Source organism: Macaca thibetana, chromosome 1 (genome assembly GCF_024542745.1).
Source record: "Macaca thibetana thibetana isolate TM-01 chromosome 1, ASM2454274v1, whole genome shotgun sequence".
NCBI classification, from domain to species: Eukaryota; Metazoa; Chordata; class Mammalia; order Primates; family Cercopithecidae; genus Macaca; species Macaca thibetana.
In genome coordinates, this window is record NC_065578.1 from 15,090,891 (window position 1) to 15,114,549 (window position 23,659).

A 23,659-nucleotide genomic window follows, 5' to 3' on the forward strand; every position below is an offset into this window, starting at 1 on the left:
AATGAAGGGGATTGGAAAGATGGAAAGAGGGCTGGGCGTAGTGGTGTATGCCTGTAGTCCCAGCTACTCAGTAGGCTGAGGCACAAGAATCACTTGAACCCAGGAAGTGGAGGTTGCAGTGAACTGAGATCATGCCATTGCACTCCAGCCTGGGCGACAGAGCAAGAAAAAAGAAGGGAAGGGAGGGAGGGAGGGAGGAAGGAAGGAAGGAAGGAAGGAAGGAAGGAAGGAAGGAAGGGAGGGAGGGAGGGAGGGGGAGGGGAGGGAGGGAGGAGGAAGGAAGGGGGGAGGGAGGGAGAGAAGGAAGAAAGGAGAAGGAAGAAAGGAAGGAAGGAGGGAAGGAAGGAAGGAGAAGGAAGGAAGGAGAAGGAAGAAAGGAAGGAGAAAGAAGGAAGGGAGGAAGGAAGGAAGGGAGGAAGGAAGGGAGGAAGGGAGGGATGGAAGGAGGGAGGGAAGGAGGGAGGGAGGGAAGGAGGAGGGAGAGGGGGAGGGAGGGAGGGAGGGAGGGAGGGAGGGAGGGAGGGAGGGAAGGAGGGAGGGAGAGAGGAAGGGAATCAACAAAGAAGCAAGCCACACTGTCTGCCACAGAGCTGAAATGCCTGCTGGGCTGAAGCCAGAGCTCACTGGTTCACATGAAACCTCAGTGTGCCCTGAAAATGAACAATCAAATAAGTTTCTTTCTCAAAGGTTTCATTTCAGGACAAAATCTTCTAAACAACAGGCTCAGAGTCTGGGGACCAGGGGGAGTGAGGAGGGGTAGCAGGGTCCCTGCAGTCTGCACAGCAGGGTTGCTGCAGAGAAGGGCATGGGCACTGGGTGGGGAGGAGCTCCTGAAGGATCATGGTTTGGAGACTGGCTGGGCAGACAGCGTCAGGGGCCAAAACTCCAGCCCCAGACACCGCCTCCAGGTCCTGTCCTGCAGATACCACCTGCCAGCTTCCTCCTCCTTCTGTGGCAAGCAGGGGCAGGGCCCTGGATCCTTGGCCAAAGCCCTACCAGGACAGGGTCTGATGGGCAGAGGCAAGCATCACTGAGAGGGGCTCCCCCAACATGCCTGGCCTGGATCTACCCCCGGGCAGGTGGGCAGGGAGCAGGTGGTGAATGAGGAAAGTGAGCCCAGGGAGCAGCCCTGGCCTCCTTGCCTGGCAGCACAGCCCCAAAGCCTGCCCCCTGGCCCCCAGCAGTCTAACCCAGACTCAGGTGTCAGCCAGATTCCAGATGTGCCAGGGCAGGCTGAATGCAGGACAGCCTGCTTCCTCTGCTCTGCCAAGCTGCTGCCAAGTTGGGCACTCTTCAGGCAGACTCAGCACTGCAAGAAGCATGCAGGTCCCTTGGTCTCAACTCAGTACAGGAATCCCATTCCCAGACTGCCTGAGTTCCTTCAATCCTCAAGGGACAGGGGCCTCCCCACCTCGCAAGGGCCACCATGCTCTGGCTGTGCAGCTGTGACACAATAAAAGCCACCACTTCTCGTGACTAATTATGGTCCAGACACTTTGTCAACCACTTACATACTTCATTTCACGGTGGCTCCATGAGGCAGGAATCATTATCACCATCCCCATTTTGCAGATGGGGCTTGGAGCCTTAAAGAGGCTTTAAAAAGACTTGGCGTCTTGCCTAAAAATCATATATGTACATGATGTATATATACACACACACACGTATGGTGCATATATATACACACACACGTATATATTATATATGTATACATGTATATTTATATATTTATATATGTATATGTGTATATAGACACATATATTTGTATACATATAGAAACACATGTGTATACATATAGACACACATATATAAATACGTGTGTGTGTGTGTGTGTGTGTATATTTCCCACCTCTGTCTGATGAGAGGGCCTAGAAGCAGTGATGCCTCAGCAGTAATACGCACATCCAGTCTCTAAAATACGCACATCCAGTCTTGGAGAAATGGCTGATTCTAGCAGTGAGGCAGGAAAAAATGCAAGATGATTCCAGAGCATCTTGCATTGCAAGAAAGCAAGGAAATGCTCAAAAAACAGAAAGATGGGGGCATGTGAAACAGACACAGGAGCTCATCTGAAAGAGCTCCTAACGGCCAAAGCTGGAACTATCTGAAAAATAAAATAACAGTCTGGGCACAGTGCCTCATGCCTGTGATCCCAGCACTTTGAGGGCAGAGGCAGGCGGATCACCTAAGGTCAGGAGTTCAAGACCAGCCTGGCCAACATGGTGAAACCCTATTTCTACTAAAAATACAAAAAGTAGCCAGGCGTGGTGGCGCACGGCTGTAATCTCAGCTACTCAGGGAGGCCAAGGCAGGAGAATCACTTGAACCTGGGGGCCAGAGGTTGCAGTGAGCCGAGATCGCACCACTGTACTCCAGCCTGGGTGACAGAGTGAGACTCTGTCTCAAAAAATAAAAAATAAAATAAAATAGCCATGTATGGTGGCTCACGCCTGTAATCCCAGCACTTCGGGAGACCGAGGCAGGTGGATCACGAGGTCAGGAGTTCAAGACCAGCCTGGCCAAAATAGTGAAACCCCATCTCTACTAAAAACACAAAAAATTAGCCAGGCATGGTGGTGGCACCTGTAATCCCAGCTACTCAGGAGGCTGAGGAAGGAGAATGGCTTGAACCTGGGAAGTGGAGGTTGCAGTGAGCTGAGATCACGCCATGGCACTCCAGCCTGGGCAACAGAGCGAGACTCCGTCTCAAAAAATAATAAATAAATAAACAAATAAATAATAAAATAAAACGAAATAAAATAACATAGTACTGGATTATAACTCAAAGTATAAAATAATAAATGCAGAGGTCCACGGTGATAGAAATACAGTCATATGCTGCATAGCAACATTCTACATTGCCAGTCAACAATGGACCACATAGATGATGTTGGTCCCATAAAGTTACAACGGAGCTGAAGAATTCCTATTGCCTAGTGATCTGTGTTACAGTACAGTAACGTGCCTACAGTGTTCAGTACAGTAACAGGCAGCACAGGTTATAAACCTGTAGCCCAGGAGCCTAGGCTATATCACATAGCCTAAGTGTGTAGCAGGTTCCTCCATCTAGGTGCATGTAACAGAGCTCTATGATGGTCTCACAAACACCAAATTGCCTAACAGCGCTTTCTTTGAATGTATCCACCGTTAAGCAATGCATGACTGTAAATGACTAGCCAAATAAACAGAAGGAAAGGAACAAATCTTCCTTACAGAATAATTCCAAATAATTGGCCCAAGTTTATCCGCCCCCGCCAACTTGAATGTGGGCTCAAATTGCTACCAAAGAACAGAGTTTGAAAAGGGGGCTGGGCATGGTGGCTCATCTCAAACTCATGGGAAGCTGAGGGGAATAGATCACTTGAGCCCAGGAGATCAAGACCAGCCCGGGCAACACAGTGAGACCCTGTCTCTATAAAAAATAAAAATAAAATAGTTGGCCAGGCACAGTGGCTTATGCCTGAAATCCCAACACTTTGCTTTTTTGTTTGTTTATTTTGGTTTGCTTTTTGAGACAGAGTCTCACTATGTCACCCAGGCTGACACAGGTGATCCGCCTGTCTCGACCTCTCAAAGTGCTGGGATTACAGGCATGAGCCACCACGCCTGGCCAATCGCAGCACTTTGGGAGGCTGAGGAGGGTGAATTGTTTGAGACCAGGAGTTCAAGACCAGCCTGGGCAACATAACAAGACCTCTTCTCTACAAAAAATAAAAATTAAAAAAATTGGCTCCCACATGTAATCCCATCACTTTGGAGGCCAAGGCGGGCAGATCACTTGAGCCCAGGAGTTCAAGATGAGCCTGGAGAACATGGCAAAACCCCATCTCTACAAAAAAAAAAAATTTAACCAGGCGTGGTGACATGTGCCTCTGGTCCCGGCTACTCGGGAGGCTGAGGTGGGAGGATGGCTTGAGGCTGGGAGGCAGAGGTTGTAATGAGCCATGATTGTACCACTGCACTCCAGCCTAGGCAATAGAGCCAGACTGTCCCAAAAAGAAAGTAAAAGAAAGAGAGAAAAAGAGGGAGGAAAGGAGGGAGGAAAGGAAGAAAGAGAGAAAGAGAAGAAAAGAAAGAAGAAAGGAAGAAAGAGAAAGAAACAAAAGAAAGAGAAGGAAGGAAGGAAGGAAAGAGAGAGGGAGAAAAAGAAAGAAAGAAAGAAAAAGAAAGAAAGAAAGAAAGAAAGAAAGAAAGAAAGAAAGAAAGAAAGAAAGAAAGAAAGAAAGAAAGAAAGGGAAAGAAAGAAAGAGAAAGAGAGAGAGAAAGAGGCCAGGCACGGTGGCTCACGCCTGTAATCCCAGCACTTTGGGAGGCCGAGGTGGGCAGATCACGAGGCCAGGAGATCGAGACCATCCTGGTTAACACAGTGAAACTCCGTCTCTACTAAAAATACAAAAAATAGCCAGGCGTGGTGGCGGGCGCCTGTAGTCCCAGCTACTCAGGAGGCTGAGGCAGAACAGCATGAACCTGGGAGGCAGAGCTGGCAGTGAGCCAAGATCACACCACGGCACTCCAGCCTGGGCCCCAGAGCAGACACCACCTTCACCAAGTCATCAAGGCTAGCATTGCCAGAGACGAGTCACGTGGACATCACGTGCCTCCTGGCATCACGTGATGAGAAACGCACTTTATTTACCTCTGTGGTATTCTTTCCCCAAACCCATAACTCCTGGCTAGTCATGAGAAAAACATCAGATAAACCCAAATTGAGGGATAGTCCACAGACCAGAACTTCTGAAATTGTCAAGGTCATGAAAACCAAGGAAACATTGAGAAACTGTCACAGACCAGAGAAGACTAAGACACGGCAACTAAATGCAATGTGGGATCCTGGATTGGATCCTGGAACAGAAAAGGACATTAGTGGGAAAACTGGTGAAATCCGAATCAAGTCTGGAGTTCAGTTAATAGCAGTGTACCAGTGTTGGTTTCTTAGTTTTGACTACTGGCCCGTAGTCACGTAAGACGCTAACAATGGGGGAAGTTGTAAAAGGGGTGGATGGAACTTTCTGTACCATTGTTGCAACTGTTCTATAAACCTAAAAGTATTCCAAAACAAAAAGTTCATTTTTTTTAAATCACATGAGATATAGATGTCAGAAGCAGAATTCAAATTCAAGGCTGGAGGCCAGGCGTGGTGGCTAACACCTGTAATCCCAGCACTTTGGGAGGCCGAGGTGGGTGGATCACCTGAGGTCAGGAGTTCTAAACCAGCTTGGCTAACATAGTGAAACCCCGTCTTTACTAAAAATACAAAAATTAGGCAGGTACGGTGGCACACGCCTGTAATCCCAGCTACTCGGGAGGCTGAGGCAGGAGAATCACTTGAACCTGGGAAGCAGGGGTTGCAGTGAGCCGAGACTGCACCACTGAACTCCAGCCTAGGTGACAGAGCAAGACTCCATCTCAAAAAAAAAAAAAAAAACTTCAAGGCTGGGCATGGTGGCTCACACCTGTTTTCCCAGCACTTTGGGAGGCTGAGGCAGGAGGATCACTTGAGCCCATGAGTTTGAGACCAGCCTGGGCAACACATGGCAAAACTTCATCTAAAAAAAAAAAAGTTTTTAATTAGCTGGACAGGGTGGTGTGCACCTGTAGTTCCCATTACTCAGGAGGCTGAAGCGGGAGGATTGCTTGAGCCTGGGAGGCTGCAGTGAGCCATGATCACACTACTTACTGCACTCCAGTCTGGGTGACAGAGCAAGACTCTATCTAAAAAAAAAAAAAAAAATTCCAATGTGTCTGCTTCCTAAGCCCACATGCTCCTCCGTCCCTATACTACACCATGATAGAAAGTCATTCCCAGAGACTTCCTCATGAATCTGAGCTTCTCCCCACCTGTCCCACGTTTGCCCTCTGGATCACCCTGACTCACCTGTTTTCTTTGCCCCATGACCTCCTTCAGAGGGTTGAAGGACGCTCCCATCCCCACAGGTGTTCACATCTCCAAGGTCATTATTCCTAGGCCCTTCCACTCTCTTGGGTGATGTAATAAACACTGGCCTCTCCAGCACCCGCCCCTCCTTTGCAGCAGCCACCAAGTTCTACTTGGGAATCCATGGGATTCCAGGGAAGACAACTCCCCAGCCTGGCTCCAGGGATAAGAGCACAGGACTTGGGCTAGGCTCATCTGCACCGCCATGATCAGCCCAGAGGTAGCCATGTGAGCCAAGCTGATCCAATCAGAGAGACTCCCAGGACTCTGGGAAGCCTGAGACAAGGACAATTCTCTTATTCCATGTTTGGTGTGAATGAAGAAGGCCCTGGAAGCCTTAGGATAAAGCCAACACCAAGGACAGCAGAGTAGAAAAATGGAAAGATCTCGGTCCTCAGTGACATCACTGAGCCACTGGATCAAGCCTTGCCTGAAGCCTGCATTGACTCTATACTTCTCAGTGATAAGAACTGTGGGAGGGGCTGGGCATAGTGGTTCATGCCTGTAATCCCAGAACTTTGGGAGGCCGAGGCAGGAGGATCACTTGAGGCCAGGAGTTCGAGACCAGCCTGGTGAACATGGTGAAACCCCATATCTACTAAAAATATAAAAATTAGCCGGGCATGGTGGTAGACACCTGTAATTCCAGCTACTCAGGTAGCTGAGGCAGGAGAATCACTTGAACCAGGAGGCGGAGGTTGCAGTGAGCCAAGATTGCACCACTACACTCCAGGTTGGGCTGAAAAATGGCCCCCAAAAGATATCCATGCCCTGGTCCTTGGAACTTGTGAATGTTACCTCATATGACCAAAAAAAAAGTGGGGGAGGGTGGGGGACGGTGGGCAGAGGGTTTTTGCAGATGTGATTTAAATTAAGGATTATGAGATGGGAAGATTATCTGGGTGGGCCTGAAAATGCAATCACTTGTTTATCAGAGGGAGGCAGAGGGAAATTTGGTAGAGACACACAGAGAAGGCAATGTGACCACAGAGGCAGAGATCAGAGTGATACGGTTGCAAGTCAAGGAACGCTGCAGCCACCAGCAGCGGGAAGAGGCGAGGAACCACTCTCCCTGACAGCCCAGGGGGGAGCACAGCCCCTGGGTGCGGGCCCAGCGCTGCTGATTTTGGACTCAGCCTCCAGAACCGTGACAGAAGAAAATATTGTTGCTTTAAGTCACTCAGTTTATAGTAATTCTGTTATAGAAGCCACAGGAAACAAATAAAGAACTAATCAAATCTCTTTGTTTAAGCCTATTTGTATCTGACATTTTGTTACTTGCAGCCGAAAGCAGCCTAGCTGATACACAATCGTCCCCCTGTCCCCTGGTCACCCTCTTACAGCTCAGAGGTGAACTCTAGAGACATGCAAAGCCCTAGTTGGGAGCCAGCTAGAGACTCTCCTGGTCTTTAGCTGGGAAAACAGGACTGTGGGGGTGGGGCAGCATCAGATGGATCACAGACTCCAAGCAAAGGCATGATAGGAGTTTATTTACAGACAAGACACAGCAACCAGGCACCAACTCGGGCTCTGGCCAGGGGAGGTGGTAGACAAGATGCCAGATATATCTAAATATATATTTAGGTCCCAGCACCACCAGCACCAGAACATTCCCCAGCCAGGTCCCTGCCAGAAGGACCAAGAGTCAGGCAGGATTGAGGGCACAGAAAGTAGAGGGCCCCAGTCCTTGCCAGATATCAGTGATCAACTGTTATGGTCCCCACGTCAGAGGAAGAAACTGCCGTTGGCCTTGAAGTGTGGACACTGAGGAGCAGGAGGACAGAGATACCCTCTGGAGGTGCCCCCATTCCTGTGCCCACCCTGTGCCCTCAATGCCAAGGCCACAGAAGTGAAGTGCCAGCAGGAGCAGCTTGGGGCATGGAGACACTACAGGCCCCTCCAGAACCATCCGGGAACCAGGCATGGAGGTGCTGTCCCAGGCCATGGCTGCCCCTCACACAGGGGCCTCCCCCAGTTTGCTGGTGGCACTCGTGACTCGCTTATTCTCCCGGAGGTTTCGGAGGCGGGCGCTGAGGCTGCTGATCTCTTCCACGTAGGCCTGGGGCACCCACCCCTTCTCACCATCTGCCAGGCGGACCCCTTCCAGCCAGCCTAGGGACACACAGGCCAAGAACAACAGCATCAAAGGGGCACCAGGGCCAGGCCTGGAAGGGAACACCTCAGCCCTGATGCAAGCTTTGTTTGCACCCTTGGGGCCAAGGTGACATCATCTCAGCATCTCTCAGCTCCAGGAAGGACCCTGTCTCGAGCTGTCTTGTAGATGAACTTCTGACCTGTTTTTCCTGACATCCTCTATAAGAGTATTTCCCACTCTCCCCCATCACTCTCAATCCTATATCTTTACAAGCAGGAAGTTCCTCTTCTTGTCTAACCTGATTCCCACATGCTGTGGCAGATCAACACTTGCAGAGTCTTTCTGTGTGATATCTTAATCATCTAGCCACCTCCTGCCCACCTGAGCCCCATCAGGGAGACCTTCCCAGGAGGCCCCCTCACCGTCACTGGTCCAGGTCCTCACTGCCAGGATGTCAGTCTTCTCCAAGGTCAGCTCATCTGGCTGCAGTGCCTTGTATGTTCTAACACACTGAACCTGGGGGTGATCTGACAGCCCAAGGGAGGCTCAGGGAGTCCCAAGGGTAGGATGGCAGGGAAAGGAGCATGAGTAGGGCAGGGAGGGGCAGTAGGAGGAAGTAAGGGGGTGGGAAGCTGGCCATTGAGGCTTCTATTCCTCTGCTACTCCCATGCCACAGGCCCACATCCAAGCAGGCGTACCCTCTGCCCACCCTGGCCTGTCTCCTCTCCTACCCTAAATACAAGTGCGGGATGAATCCGTTCCCTCCCAGCTTCGGTTTCTGCCTCTATACCAACGGCTGTCCCCTCCCCAGCTCAAGCCAATATGTTGCTTTTGTCCTTCAGACTCCAACGTCCAACTGCCCCCAGCCACCTCACACAAAACAGTAACGGCCCTGCAGTATGCCCCTAACATCGCTGTGGTGCTCCCTTTGGCCCATCCTTCCCAACTGGGATTAAGCTGCAACACTCCCCTGTTTAAAGCCCTCCAGGGCTTCCCAATCCTCTTAGAATAAAATCCAAACTCCTCCCGAGGCCCTACAAGGCCCTTCATGGTCTGGCATCACCCCCTGCTAGCCTCATCTTCTCCCCTCCACTTTCCCTCCCTACTCGCTCACAAAGCTCCGGTCACACCGGCCTCCCTGCTGTTCCTCACTCTAAGCTCCCTCCTTCCCCAGGTTCTTCGCACTGGCTCTTCCTTCTGCCAGATACTCTTCCCCAGATCGTTTCGTGACAACCTCTCCTCATCCTTCAGGGGCCAAATGTTCATTCCCAGGGACCTCCCCTGACCACCTGGGAGCTTACCCCAGCCAGGTGGGACTCCTCGCTCAAGCCAGAGCGTCTACCCCCTTCCTGGTCCTCAGCTCTTTTCATTAGAGCAGGTGGGCTGGTAGCATCCAAAGCCCCAGACCGGGGGGCCAGACCTGGCTTGAATCCCAGTTCTGCCACTTACTGGCTGTGTGACCAATTTACTTCACCTTCTGAGCCTCAGTTTTCTCAGATATGAAAAATGTCGCCAGGCGCGGCGGCTCACGCCTGTAATCTCAGCACTTTGAGAGGCTGAGGTGGGCGGATCACGAGGTCAGGAGATCGAGACCATCCTGGCCAACATGGGGGAAACCCCGTCTCTACTAAAAATACAAAAAATTAGCCGGGCTTGGTGGCGGATGCCTGTAGTCCCAGCTGCTCGGAGGCTGAGGCAGGAGAATGGCGTGAATCTGGGAGGTGGAGCTTGCAATGAGCCGAGATCGTGCCACTGCACTCCAGCCTGGGCGACAGAGAGAGACTCCGTCTCAAAAAAAAAAAAAAAAGAAAAGAAAAATGTCTACCTGGTAGGGTTGCCATGAGGATTAAATTAGATTTAATGAAAATACAAAGCCCCCAGCCCTGGGCCTGGCCTATGGCGGCGCTCAGTGGGCATGAGTGCCCTTTCTTTCCCTTTACTACCTAAAGCTCAGCCCTAACTCCTCTGCTCAAAAGCCTCCAATAAGGCCGGGCGCAATGGCTCACACCTGTAATCCCAGCACTTTGGGAGGCTGAGGCAGTTCAAGACCAGCCATGGTCAACATGGCAAAACTCTGCCTCTACTAAAAATACAAAAATTAGCTAGGCGCAGTGGCAGGCACCTGTAATCCCAGCTACTTGGGAGGCTGAGGCAGGAGAATTGTTCGAACTTGGGAGGAGGAGGTTGCAGTGAGCTGAGATTGTGCCATTACACTCCAGCCTGGACGACAGGGTGAGACTGTCTCAAAAAAGCATAGCCGGGTGTGGTGGCAAGTGCCTGTAATCTCAGCTACTCAGGAGGCTCAGGCATAAGAATCGCTTGAACCCGGGAGGCGGAGGTTGCAATGAGCCGAGATTGCGCCACTGCACTCCAGCCTGGGGTACAGAGTAAAACTGTGTCTCCAAAAAAAAAAAAAAAAAAAAAAGGCCTCCAATAAGCCAGGCACGATGGCTCATGCTGTAATCCCAGCACTTTGGGAGGCTGAAGGGAAAGGATTGCTTGAGTCCAGGAGTTTGAGGCCAGCCTGGGCAGCATAGCAAGAGCCTGTCTCTACAAAAAATAAAAATAAAGGTGTGGTATCCAGGTGTGGTAGTGCATACCTGTGGTCCCAACTACTCAAAAGGCTGAGGGAGGAGGATCACTTGAGCCCAGGAGGTTGAGACTGCAGTGATCCATTATCGCACCACCGAACTCCGGCCTGGGCAACAGAGCAAGACCCTGTCTCAAATAAACCTAAACAAACCTTCAATAGCTTCCTAGGGCCACTATAGGGAGGCTCTCTAGATTAGGTCGCACCCTGGCTTACCAGCCACCCCCAAAGGAGAAACCTTTATTCCAACTGAGCAGATCCCTCAGCTGCCACCACTACCCCCACCACCCCTCATACCCTGGCTCCGGCTGCTTCTTGTCCTGTTTGCAACTGATGCAAAGATGGAGGCAGACCCGGGCTCTGGTCTCAGCCCCGCTACTTACTGGCTGGGTGAACTTACACAAGTCCGTTTATCTCTGAACCTCTCTTCTAACTCGTAAAACAGGGGTGAAATGGGAAGCTATGAAGGCTTTGTGATCTCCAGGATGCTGCCTGTGGACACAAAGTCCACCTGTGCTCTGTAAGTTCTGCCCAGCCTTCAAGGTTCCTCAAAGCTACCCCTGACTGCCCCAGAAGTTGATCTCTCTCCCCATAGCCCTGTGGGCAACACAGCACCCAGGATGGGAGGGGAGGAGGGCGGGCGAGGGTCCGGCCCAGGGATGTAAGCAACAGGGATGAGCTACCTTCCCCCTCATTGATGACCTCCTTGTCCTCCTGGGGGCTGGAGGGGCACAAGGCTGAGATCCATCGCTGCTTCTCACTTCTAGGGAAGGGGGAGGCTCAATTGTCACAACATGCAAAGTGCAGTTGCCCAGGGCAGGGTGCTGAAACCAAGGCTCAGGGAGCCAGACATGATGTCCAGGCCCAGGACCCAAGTCATGTCTGCCCCACCCCAGGCCCACCCCACAACCCTGTTCCCAAGCCTGTGCCCCACCCAGCTCCGAGCATAACAGGCCCAGAACCCCTGGATGCCAGCCCTACCCCCATCCTGCCTAATGCCACAGTCCTGAAGCCAGAGATAGCAGGGTGTGGAGGTTTCCATCCAAGAGATGCCCAGAGGCTGAGGAGGAGGTGGCAGCCCCCCAACACCACCTGTGGGGCACGCGCTCCTGCTCTGGCCTCCAGCCCTGCCCTCTGCCCCTGTGTCCTGCCCAAGCCAGGGAAGAGATGAGCACTTGGGGAGGAACAAGGCCAGGATGTCCCAGGGGTGCCCGTCATGGGGAGGAAGAGCCTCCTCTCTCCCCGTACCCAGGCCCACTCACTCCGTCCGGGCCCTCAGCAGGAACTGGTGCTTCATGTGCTGCCCGTGGAGGAGCTGGAGGAGGAACACGTGGCCAGGGATGCCCTGAAGCTTCAGGCTCAGGTCCCGCACCTGCAGCTCAGCCATCTTGGCATGGACGAAAACGGCAAACTTCCCTAGCCTGGAGGACCGAGGGAGGGGAGGTCAGCCTGGCCTGGGCCCTGGCTCCAGGCACCCAGCCTCGGGATCAGGTGGGGTCTGACCGGAAGCGGGGAGAAAGGGTTGCCTGCCCTGCCAGCATTCTCACAGGGTCCTGCTTCTCGACAGGGCGCTGCTTTCCTAGCAGCTGGCAAAGTCCCCACAAGGAACCAAGAGCTTCTTCCCTGCTGGCTTGCTGGGGGAGGCTGGAGGTGATGGAGACCAGTCCCTGAGGCCCAAACACGCTTTCAACCTTTCTCTCTCTTTTTTTTTTTTGTTTGTTATTTGGTTTTTTGTTTTGTTTTGTTTTGTTTCGTTTTGTTTTAAGGCAGAGTCGCTCTGTCGCCCAGGCTGGAGTGCAGTGGCATGATCTTGGCTCACTGCAACCTCCGCCTCCCAGGTTCAAGCGATTCACGACCTCTCTCTGAACCTCTCTCCCAAGCGTCTGTTCCGAAGAGCCAACTGGACAGCTCGCCTGCGGAGTGTCTCTCTTCCAGTATGTGAGCCCCATGAAGGCTGAGCCTCATCTCTTTGCCACTGTATCTCAGTGTCTGATACTGCCTGACTCACAATTTGGGATCAGTAAGTACTTGTAGGCAGGATGGGTGGAGGGGGTTCCATGGATGTCAACTCATTCAACAAAACTTGGCATCAAAATAATAAATAAATAAATAAAAGAACTCAGCTTCTCCAAGCCAGATCCCCTTTACTGTTCTCCATTCCAATGAAAGACACCACCAGTTTGCCCAAAAGGAAACTCAGACGTCATGCTCACCTCTTCCCTTTCCATCCCCCCTACACCCACCTGGTAGCTATGTCCTGTCTTTCCTCCTTAATGTCCCTTGAATCCACGTCTCCTGAAGCACCCTGCCACTTCTGGAGCATCTACCCTCTCCTGAGCAATGCAGGACCCTCTGCCTCTCCCCTTCCAGTTCATCCTCCAAATTGGCCAGGAGCAATATATCATCCCTCTGCCTAACTCTCCACGCTCCTGGCTGCCTCAGAAAAAATCCAGCCTCTCTACCATGACCTTCAACATCCCAACTTCCCCCTGCTGCCCTTCTCCTTTACAAATCCAGCCACATGAGGCTTCATCATTCCCCAAACACACATGCCGCTCGTCTACACTACCACGACTCTGCTGTACTCCTCCACTCAAACTACCTTTCTACCTGGAAAATCCTACTCATCTTTCAAAACCCAGCTCAAATGTCCCATCCTCTATGAAGCTTTACTGATTCTCACCCCACACCAGGAACTACCGCAGTACACCCTTCCATCAAAACCCTGATGATCTGGTTATCAGGATGGATTTTCACTGGTCTGAGAGCTCCTGTGAGCAGAGAACAAGTCTCATTCATATTTATGTCCCTAGCACTGGCCTGCTACAGAACAGAGATTCAGTGACTCTTTACTAAATGAACAGACAAATCAGGCATGAATTCTTCTTATAGCATAACATGTCCATCCTTTTTTTTTTTTTTTTAAGAGATGGGGTCTCACTATGTTGCCCAGGCTAGTCTTGAACTCCTGGACTCAAGTGATTCTCCTACCTTGGCCTCCCAAAGTGCTGGGATTACAGGTGTGAGCCACCATCCCACATGTCCATCCTTCATCCCATTCACCTTATCCAGGTAGTCTTCTACCTCACTCCTCACTTATAATCACAGTTAATACTGAGGGAGCGTTCACTGTGAGTGAGGCACGGTGCTGCCATCAGACAGAGCTGGCATCCTCCTGGCTCCCCCACCTACTAGCTCCATGATCTGAGAGTAACAGAGAAGCCTATTTCCCAGGGAGGGATTTGGAGGATTAAAGGGAATAGTCCACATAGCATGCCTCGCACAGAGTAGGTACTGAGTAAAAGTTGGCTTCTGGCGTAGCTGTGACTCAGGGCAGAGTTGAGACTCCAGGGTTATGCTCTTAGTCTCTGCTCTAACTGGCTGAAGCTCACAGCAGCTCCAAGTCCTCGGCATACAGTCTAGACCTTGATTCTCCCTTCTGGAACACGGACTTGTCTCACATCTCTGCCTTTGCTTCAGGAGCCTCCAAGTCTCAGGGTGCCCTGGCAGCACCACCTGGCACAGGCAGGGGCTCCCAGGCCCAGGGATGGACTGGTCATAAGCCCAGTGGTAGGGAGGAAGAGAGCCTGGCTTCAGTTTACCTACCCACCCCTGACTGCCCCAACTCACTCCTTCCGCCGAGAGAGCAGCAAGCAGTCATTGAAGAGGTGGAGGTAGACTGCCTTGCTGGACAGCTTTAGCTTGGCAGGGGGTGCTGCAGGCAGTGGTGCCAGCTCTACCAACTCCCCATGCCGAACCAGCCAGCGGGCCTGAGAGATCAGCGGGAAAATCTAGAGGGATGGAGAAGGATGGGTCAGGCCCAGGGGCACCAGGCAGAGAGCACAGGATAGCAGAGGGGAGGGTGTGGGCAGCGATGAACTGGCCTGAAGCCCCTAGGGCAAGGAAGAAACAAGAGCTGCCCCTTGGAGTGCCCATCCCGCTGGCGGCAGACACACACCTTGCCCTCAAAGTGGATCTTCTTGCTCAGGTGGATGAGTTCCTCTGTCCTCTTCATGGACTGCACGCTAGCATTGCACTCCTGCACCAGCTGGGGGAGCCGTGGGGAGGTCACCTGCAGCCCCTCAGCCCTGGCTCCCAGAGCCCAGCCTCAGACTCTTGCCTGGGGACCGGAGACTCTGACAGCTGGGGGCTGTTTTAGAGACACGCTGGGGGCCCAGGGGGGCCCCAGGAGCCAAGCAGCCCCTGCCCTGCCCAGCTCACCTCCTTGAGCGCGTTGAAGGCCTTGGTGGCCATGTCTTCATCTTCAGAGCCCTGTGCTGTCCGCTTCAGGATGTTCTGGAAGGTGGGATCAGCACAATGAGGCAGGCCTCATACTCTCCTGAGACCTGGCCCGCCCACCCAGCCCTCACTGCAGCCTGTCCCCTCGAGGTACCTCCACCAACATCTTGAGGCGGGTGATCCTCTGGAAGGGCAGGATGAGGAAGGAGGTAAGGGGCAGACGCTGGCACACGGGAGACTCCTCCAGGCGAGCCAGGATGCCAGGGAACCTGGGGTTCTCCAGGCTGGAAAATGGGAAGGGCTCTGGAATCACAGGTAGGCCTGAACTCCTGGGATCCACAACCCTGGCCATCCACGGGGCCTTTAGGGACCTTCTCAGCACATCCTTACTGCCCCTTGGGGTTGCATCTCACCTTATCCTGGTCACAGAGACCCTTTCAGGGACCCCTTCCCTCCCAGAGTCACCTTGCATCACCCAGTCCTCAGTGCCTACACCTGCCTGAGACTCCCTCCACGCCCCCGCCCCTTTCAGAGCCCCCAACCCTACAGCAGGCGCTGGTAGGTGCGCTCCTGGTAGGCCTGGTTGGTGACATAGGGCAGGTAGACTCTGCGGAAGGCCGGGCAGTGGTCCAACACCACGTCGCACACGCTGAAGCGCAGCACATCTGCCTCCAGCCGCTGCTCCAGGTCCTGTAGGAACCTGAGGAGTCAGAGCCAGGATGGAGACCCCAGATCTGGAAGCCGGCCAACCACAGGCTCGGTCCCCACCCTGGGCCAGGCCAGAGCACTTCTTCACCTCTCGCTGGTGCTCTTGACCTCGGGCAGTTTGGAAAACAGCCACTGCTTGTCCTGCGCCCCTAGACACTCGCTCAGCTCGGCAGAGCCTAAGAAGTGGCCCACAGCCACCGATAGGCTGTGGATGTAGGAGGCCTCGGACGTGATCAGCTCAAACTTGGCCTGAGGGAGGGCGCACACGGGGTCGAAAGGGCCGGGCCGGTTCACCTCGGAGGCCCTGGCCTCGCATCCCCGGACCCCAGGCCGCCACACCTCGCGTCCTCGCCCCTTCTCCAGCCCCACTCCTAATCTGGCGCCGGGCAGGCCCAGCGACCCACCTCCCGCCACGAGCAATTGTGAAAACCCCGCTTGCCCTAGATCCCGCCCCTCCCCTTAGCCCAGTCCGGACGCGTTCTTCCCCGAGCCCGCCTACCCCCAGGTCCCGCCCCTGATTCTGTCCCCGCCTTGTTCCGCGCCCACCAGGCTTTTGCACTCCCAATGGCTCCGCCCCTCATCCGGCCCTGTCCTATCCTAGGCTTCGTCCCGCTGGCTCCGCCCTCTGCCCGCAGCCAAGCCTGGCTCCCCTAGCCTCCCGCTCCGCGGCTTGCTGTCCTCGCTTCCACAGGGCCTCGTGTAGTCAGGTCCTAGAGCCAAGCTTCCGCGCGGACAGTCGCGCCAGCACTCCCGTTTGTGTGTCCCCCTCCCTCTATGGCCCGGTTCCCGCTAAGTACCCGGACCGCGTACTCCCCGGCCCGCCCCGCCGGGTCCCCGCGCGCGCCCACCTCCTGCAGCTTGCAGTCCCGCAGGCTCAGCGTGGCCAGGACGCCGCTGCCGCGTACGTCGGGGATATCCTGCCACAGCGAGAAGGTGGAGCCTCGCGCCGAGCGTTGCGCCCGGAAGGAACTGCTGGGGGAGAGGTTGGCGCGCGGCGGCCCCGGCCCCTCCTCTGCGCCCTCGGCCTCGTCCCCCGGGCCCTCCTCCTCGCGCTGCTGCCGCCGCAGTTCGCGGGCGCTGGCCACGTCGCTGTATTCCTGATAGAGGACGGCTGGGGAAAGACGGGCGGGCAAGACCGTGGGTTCCCTCAAGAGCCCGCGTCACTTAACCTTTGCTGCGGTTCGGATATCTGGACATAGTGAATTCATTCATTCATTCATTCATTCCATAAACAAATTGAGCACCTACTGCGTGCTAGATACCGATAGTTCCATTCTCCGTTTCTCACTTGATCCCTACCTCTCAACTCTCTAAACCCCCTTTTCCCCGTTTCCACACCGCAGCCCCTTCCTCCGTTACCTCCTCCCAGGGATCCCCTCCCACGTACAGTTAAGGAGGAATCGAGACTGGCGCCGCTCGTTGGTGCTCCTGGACCCCAAAGGCGGCTCTTCCTGCGTGTCTAGCCTAGGAAAGAGAGAGCGTCACGGCCCTTCTTCGCCTGCACCCTGTCTCGGACCCAAGCCCAAACAGGAGGTGGTACCTGGGCTCGGACCAATCGCCATGGCCCTCTCGTGAGTCACCAGGGGCTGGCCGCGACACCCGGTCCCTACACCCGGTCCCGACACCCGGTCCCGTCTCTACACTTCGAGACGATGCTTTCCCTGGAGAGGGCAAGAACTGAGGGTGGGGGATCCAGAGAGTGGGCCTGGGGCCTGGGCCCCGGCCCGGGCACCCTGACGGCCTCAGGCGGCCGGTGAGTGGGCATCCCCCACCCCCACCCGGCATCTAGCTGCCCTCAGGGCCCATGGGAGGAGCTGGTACCTTCCCGGGCTGCTCCGGTGCCTGACCCAGAGATGGGTGCCCGGGCTGCTGAATTCCGCCCCAGGCGCAGAGAAGAGTGCAGCCGGGTCATCAGCTCCGAAGCCGAGAAGCGCCTCCGCTCAGGACCCTCGAGACTCACTCGGGTGGATCCAGCACAGAGGAGCTCCAGCGGCCTGGGCTCCTCTGTGCTCTGGGCCTGCTCTTGCACTACCTGGCCAGGCTCTAGGAAGACAGTGTGGGCCTCGGGGCAGCCGGGGACCTCTTCACGCTGGTACACCCGCATCTTGCGCCCTAGGGTTGGGGGGCAAGCTGTGAGAGCACAGGCTGGGGTCTCCCCCAGCCTGGCCCTGAGCACCTGGGGAGGTTCAGGCGCCATGCCCAAAGGAAGGGCCTGTGTTTCTGCTAGCGTCTGGTCCCCAGAGCCCTGGGGGTCCACGAGAGGGGTAAGGACAGCACAGGGCCTGACTGCAGTAGGCAGAGGGACCAGGCAATGGTGACTCACTCACTGCATAACCTTGGACAAGTCACTTGCCTTCCCTGAGTCCCGCTAGTTTCCTTATCACTAATCTACCACTTGTCCTGACTTTTGGGGGAACCTTGGGACATAAAGGTTAAGGAGCTGCCCAGCCCCTCCCCCATCCCCCCCACTGTGGCACCCACACCTGCTTCCCCAAGGGTGACTCACAGGCAGACTTCTTTTCTGAGCCGTGGCTGGCCCGGCGCTGTGGCTGTGTGTGCTGGGGACTCCAGGGTCCCTCCAGAGCTGGGGGCTGGGCACCAGGACAGTGTGGCCAGCTGCCAGCCCTGCTGGGCCTCATCCCCCCGCTGGTTATCTCTGTATCTGAGCTTCCTGGGGATGATGGCCATAGCAACCCTTGGAGAGGGGCAGGGGTCCCCAGGGACCAGCGGCTGCCAGGAGCCCGAAGCTCCTCGGGGGCAACAGGGAAAAGGTCCAGACAGACTGGGCTCGGGGGCTTCAGGGTGGGCAGCTCTGCAAAGGACAGACTCTCCTGCTGGCACACTGCTACAGGGCAGCGGGCAGTGCCAGGTGGCCCAGTAAGGTGGGGCTGGAGGGTAGCAGGTGGCCCACAGTCCATTCCTCTTTTGCTCTGCCACCACCTGGCCCTGCAAAAGAGAAGATATCAGATCTAGACAGAGGACAGCAGGGCTGGCCAGTAAGCTACCACCCCTGGAGGCCTGGACAAACCCCTGTGTACACTCATGTGCACACATCTCCACAAACGCACTCACATGTCTAATTATATAGAAATAGCTGATACTTGCTTGGCATTGCCTGAATGATAGACTGGGTACTTTACACATATTATTTAATCCTCACAACAACCCTGTGAGTTGATGCTCTTATTATCCCCATTTTATAGGTGAGGAAAGTGAGGCACAGAGAGGTTATTTGGTAAATAGTGGAGCCAGGATTCTAACCTGGCCATTCTAGCTTTCAAATCGGTGATTTTAACCACCTTGTACCTTCTCTAACACATACCGACCTGTCACCAGACATGCAAATACATACATCGTCACAAATCCATGTCCCAGCATATACATCCACACTACATTTTCTCCCTAGTATAGAATGACATGTGCACTTTCATAGATACAAACATTTCAAACTCAGGCTCACACAGTCACAGACACACACATTTTTACACAACCATATACATGAACAAACAATTCCTCACAAACACACTGACCCATCCGATATTTACACAGGCACCCAAGATTTCTCATCCTCCTGTTCCCTTCACACGCACACCCCAGGATGCAGACACACACCAGCCCACAGGTCCTTGCTTTGATATTTCTCCCCCCATCCCCCCGACCCTTGCCCAGAGTTGCGGCTTTCAGCGCTGAGTGGTGCTCACACCCATGCCAAGTTGGCTGGGAGGGTCATGGACTGGCAGGCGGGCCATCACCCAGATCAGGCAGGGGCCCTCCTGAAGTTCAGGGAGGTGCCCCAACCCCCCCGGTTTGGAGTGAAAGAAGGGCTGTTCCCCACCCCAGCTTCCAGCCCCTGGGTAGGCCAGGCTGGATGGGTCCTTTCTGGGCAGGAAGTTATCCCCGGGGAGCCAGCCCTTCGATCGGGGCAGACCTGATGATCTGAGAGGCTCAAGCCCCGGCAGCTCTTGCCCTGTGGCCTTCTGCCAGCCTCCCTCCTGCAGCCCCTCACCTCTCCGGGCCCAGGCCCGCTGCTGATGCTGTTTGGCTGTTCCGGCAGGGGAAGCCCTCTCTCTGCCCAGCTGGCTGGGGGAGATCCCACCCAGACAAAGAGTTTGATTCATCAAACCCTGTGGTGAGGCAAGCAGGGAGGGAGGGAGGGAGCAGGCAGCGGGCTGGGCGGGGGCCTACCCTAGCCTGGCCTCGCTGTGGGCAGGCCGGGCAGCCAGGACCCCCCAGAGGCCCCCTCAGGCCAAAGGGGCAGTGCCCAGCCTGGCAGGACCAGGAGAGCCAGGAGATGAAGACTGAGAGAGACCTAGAGAAACAGAGACCACTTAGCCAGTAACTCAGAAACCAAGACCCCAAGACATTCAAAAACAGAAAAACCACAGATGCTGAGACATTCAGGGACCCAGAGATGGAGACAGAGACACTGACAATTTCAGGCCAACCAGATCCTCAGAGACACAGATGAAGCCCGGAAAACCCAGGGAGACAGATGGACAAACATTTCATGCCCATGGGCTGCCAGTCTAGTGGGAGAGCCAAAAACGAAAACATTTACAATCCAGGTTGGCAAGAGCCAAGCCAGAGGAACCATCAGAGGAGGGTGCTGGGCTCAACTCAACCTGGGTATTCCAGGAAGACTTCCTGGAGGAGGTAATAGGTAACTGATCCCTGGCTGAAATACCTAGTGCACTTTGAGAGAAAGCCTTGGCCTGAGCAGTGACAGTGTCAGTCACTGTTGGAGACAGGGAGGGAGACGAGGACCCAGTGAAAGATAGCTGGGTCTGTGGCAGGCCCCAGTCTCTCTGCACAGCTTCTCAACTGCTTCCTCCCGCTCCCTTCACCCCGCTGCCTGGGAGGGTGGGAAGAAGAGGACTGGCTGCTCCAAAGGGACCGTCTCTATAGTGGCCACTCTGGCTTGTACCGTCAGCCTCTGTCCCTCTAGCCTGAAGAGTGCCCATCTGAGCAAATCTCCCTGAGACTGTCTCCTTATCTGACAAACAGGATAGTATTTTTATTACCATCAGTCTTTCTCTAGACAGAATGCAGCTCAGGCCTTCACACAGATGGGGAAGATGAAGGAGCGAGGCTGAGACACACATTACATTGTAGGAGTGTGTGGAAGGAGGCCCCTGCCCGCAGACAGGTCTCTTTCTCTGCAGGAATCAGGAGTCCTCGACACAGAAGTCCTGCTTGCTTCTGGGGGCACACATGTGCAGGCATGTACACATGCCCCCTGCCCCCTGGTATGCTGGGAGATTCTAGCACTTGGGTTCTGGAAGCCCCTGGAGGGCAGGGAGGGACCCTCTCTCCCATCATTCGCAGGGATAAGTCAAAACATTGAGGCTTTGCAGCAGGGGTACCGCCAGTTAAGACCGCAGAGGAGAAGGCTAGGTGAATGTGGGGAGGGGACATAGAAGTCTTCCCGGGGAGATGAAGCTGGAGGCGGGTCCCTAGCGGGGAAGTCAGGAGTGTGTCAGCCTCCACCTATGCTCAGGACAAGGGGTAATAAGAATGACCCATCTAGCTGGGATGCCAGCCCTGTGGCCCTCCAGGGGTTTGGCCCACCCAACCTCAATGCTGGGGAGCTAAGAGGGACAAGCTGTGTTTATATTGTGTGTAGCGCATCTCTGTTAAAAAACAAACAAACAAACAAAAACCTCAGAAAGAGAACTGGCCCCAGACAGCAGAGACATTACCTTCCTGAGGCACAATCACAGGATAGAGACTCTAGTGTCTACTAGGCAAGGGCCATTCTGGAGCCCAAAGAGAATAACCCCTGCCCAAGCTTCTAGGCCCAGTGTTGACACTGACCAGCTGTGTGGCTTTAGGCAAGTCATAGCCCGTCCCTTGGCCTCAGTATTCCCATCTGTAAAGTGGCTCCTAAGAGACCGCACCACCACCCAATGCCCTCTCTGAGAAACATGTCTCATCATAAATATATCTGCGCCAAGAAGGATGAGCAGGGGCCGAGGAAAGTACCCTTGGTGGGCGCTGCTAATTGCAGAGGGCAATGGGCCCATTTAGCAAGACTGCCAGAGAGTCCCTGGACACTACCATGGTCAGAAAAAGCGTTTCTGGCCTCCTGTACCTAGCTTTTCCCTGCCCCCTCCCGGGTGCCCCTTGCCCTGCTGCCCAGAAGAGTGGAGACCTTGCCAGGGCCTCTCTGCCCTTTAAGGAATAAAGCCAAGTGGGAAGTCATGGCTGGAAAGGGGAACCAGGCCAAGTGGTTCACAGAGCCCCAGAAGGCCATAGTGGGTCAGGGCCAGGATCAGAGACCAGGCAGGCAGCACAAAGGGCTCACTCAGCGGGGAAAACTGGCGGGAAGAGAATGGGAGTGCTGGCACCCAGGTGGGGCCCTACCTCAGCCAGGGAGCTCCGTCCTGCTGCCAGCACAGTCCAGGGCTCCGGGACACCCTGGGGGCTCTGGGGCTGCAGCCAAGTCCTCAGGGGGCGATGTCAGCATGTCAGCATGGCCCCAGAGCCGAGCAAGGCAAGCTCCTGGGTATTGTGTGGGGCAGGGAGGGGGAGGTGAAGGAGGAGGGAACCTTGCAGAGAGAGGCAGGCGGCTGTCTCAACGTGCCTGCTCCCCGCCCCCCTTCCCCAGAACCGGTTTGGCTAGTCTGGGGTACAAGAGGGGGGCTGGAACAATGGGAGTCCTATGCCCAAGTGAAGCTCTAAAGGACCCTACACCCAGGTCCTCAAGATGGGGGAGGCACTGCTTCTGCTTCTAGGAGACAGGTCACCACTCTTCTGGAGCTTCCCAAACATGGGCGTGTTCAGGGGACTTCTTGGAGCTGGGGAGCATCCTGGGAGCTTCACAGAGAGCCTCCCAAGCCTTGGACTCCTTAGGGACCCTGAGAACCCTGATGACCTTCTCTGATCCTATTACTGCATCTATCAAACGGGAACACTCATCCCTATGGTTGGGAGACAGAAATCAATCCTGAAAGTTGGTGATGTGACATCTGGCATCATCCTGGACAGCCTCTCCTCATCTAGTACAGCCACTCCTTGCAAATGGTGACATCTGGCATCATCCTGGACAGCCTCTCCTCATCTAGTACAGCCACTCCTTGCAAATGGCCCATCCTTTCCCACTGGCTGGAATGACCTGCCCCACCATCTCCAGTGGCCACCTCCACCATGAGGCCTTCCCAGACTATACCAATTGAGCCCTCAATAAACCAAATCAAATAGCCAAGTCAAACCGCCTCCAGTAAGAAGGGCATGCTGTATGCCCAGCATGTAATCTTCCCAACCCTGTGGAAGGGGAAGCTGCATTTTCCCCTAATATTACCTGCCATCTGTTTGAGCTTCCAGCAATTGCCAGGCACTTAATATTAATGTGAAGATGTGTACACATACTAATATTCATGGGGCGAACTTATTGTTCACCTACTAAGTGCCAGGCACTGTCCTGAGCACTTCACATGTATCTACTCATTTAATCTCCACCATGACCCTGTCAGGTAGATACTGTTACTGCTACCACTTAGGTGAGTACAGTTGTCCCTTGGTACCCAGAATCTGTGGGGAATTGGTTCTAGAACCCTCCCATACCAAAATCCATGGCTGCTCAAGTCCCTTATATAAAATGTCGTAGTGTTTGCTAAAACCTTTGTACATCCTCCAGTAAAATTTATTTATTTATTTATTTATTTATTTATTTATTTTTGAGATGCAGTCTCGCTCTGTCACCCAGGCGTGGTGGTGCAAGTGGCGGGATCTCAGCTCACCGCAACCTTTGCCTCCCAGGTTCAAGCAATTCTTCTGCCTCAGCCTCCCCAGTCACTGGGATTACAGGTGCATGCCACCACATCCTACTACTTTTTTTTTATTTCTAGTCAAGACAAGGTTTCACCATGTTGGCCAGGCTGGGTTTGAACTCCTGATCTTAAATGATCCACCCACCTCAACTTCCCGAAGTGCTGGAATTACAGACGTGAGCCACCGTATCCCGTCTATTTTATGTATTTATTGTCAAAAAAAAAAATGTACTCAAGTGAGAGGGTCTCACTCTGTCATCCACGCTGGAGTGCAGTGGTGCAATTACAGGGCTCACTTGCAGGCTCGTCAACCTCCTGGGCTT

The 23,659-nt window shown here is 54.2% G+C and overlaps 2 protein-coding genes across 3 annotated transcripts in view; one reads left to right on the forward strand and one right to left on the reverse strand.

Annotated features, from left to right (window-relative positions):
- NECAP2 (NECAP endocytosis associated 2) overlaps positions 1-23,659 on the forward strand; it is a 283,382-nt gene that overhangs the window by 17,035 nt on the left and 242,688 nt on the right. The gene's annotated exons all lie outside the window — the stretch shown is intronic.
- On the reverse strand, positions 7,406-22,100 carry ARHGEF19 (Rho guanine nucleotide exchange factor 19). Of its 2 annotated transcripts, XM_050790672.1 has the most exons (16): positions 21,931-22,100; positions 18,074-18,513; positions 17,389-17,679; positions 17,108-17,228; positions 16,955-17,031; positions 16,416-16,678; positions 15,656-15,816; positions 15,407-15,559; positions 15,014-15,143; positions 14,842-14,916; positions 14,579-14,668; positions 14,251-14,411; positions 11,883-12,041; positions 11,304-11,383; positions 8,453-8,557; positions 7,406-8,047 (listed from the first exon to the last, which is right to left on the reverse strand). In XM_050790672.1, the coding sequence occupies exons 2-16, from the start codon at positions 18,483-18,485 to the stop codon at positions 7,890-7,892; spliced, it is 2,436 nt and encodes an 811-aa protein (XP_050646629.1). In that variant the 5' UTR covers positions 18,486-18,513; positions 21,931-22,100; the 3' UTR covers positions 7,406-7,889. The 2 variants fall into 2 exon arrangements, with proteins under 2 accessions (XP_050646629.1, XP_050646638.1); XM_050790681.1 differs by lacking the exon at positions 21,931-22,100 and having other exon boundaries at positions 18,074-18,667.

What these genes read in the sequence shown, in the direction of transcription:
- ARHGEF19 (XM_050790672.1), bottom strand. Translation starts at nt 18,485, where the DNA reads ATGGACTGTGGGCCACCTGCTACCCTCCAGCCCCACCTTACTGGGCCA. An exon ending in GTCAAGAGCACCAGCGAGAG is followed by an intron (nt 15,560 to 15,655) that starts GTGAAGAAGTGC and finishes CTGACTCCTCAG; the next exon opens with GTTCCTACAGGACCTGGAGC. An exon ending in CGCACCTACCAGCGCCTGCT is followed by an intron (nt 15,144 to 15,406) that starts GTAGGGTTGGGG and finishes CCCATTTTCCAG; the next exon opens with CCTGGAGAACCCCAGGTTCC.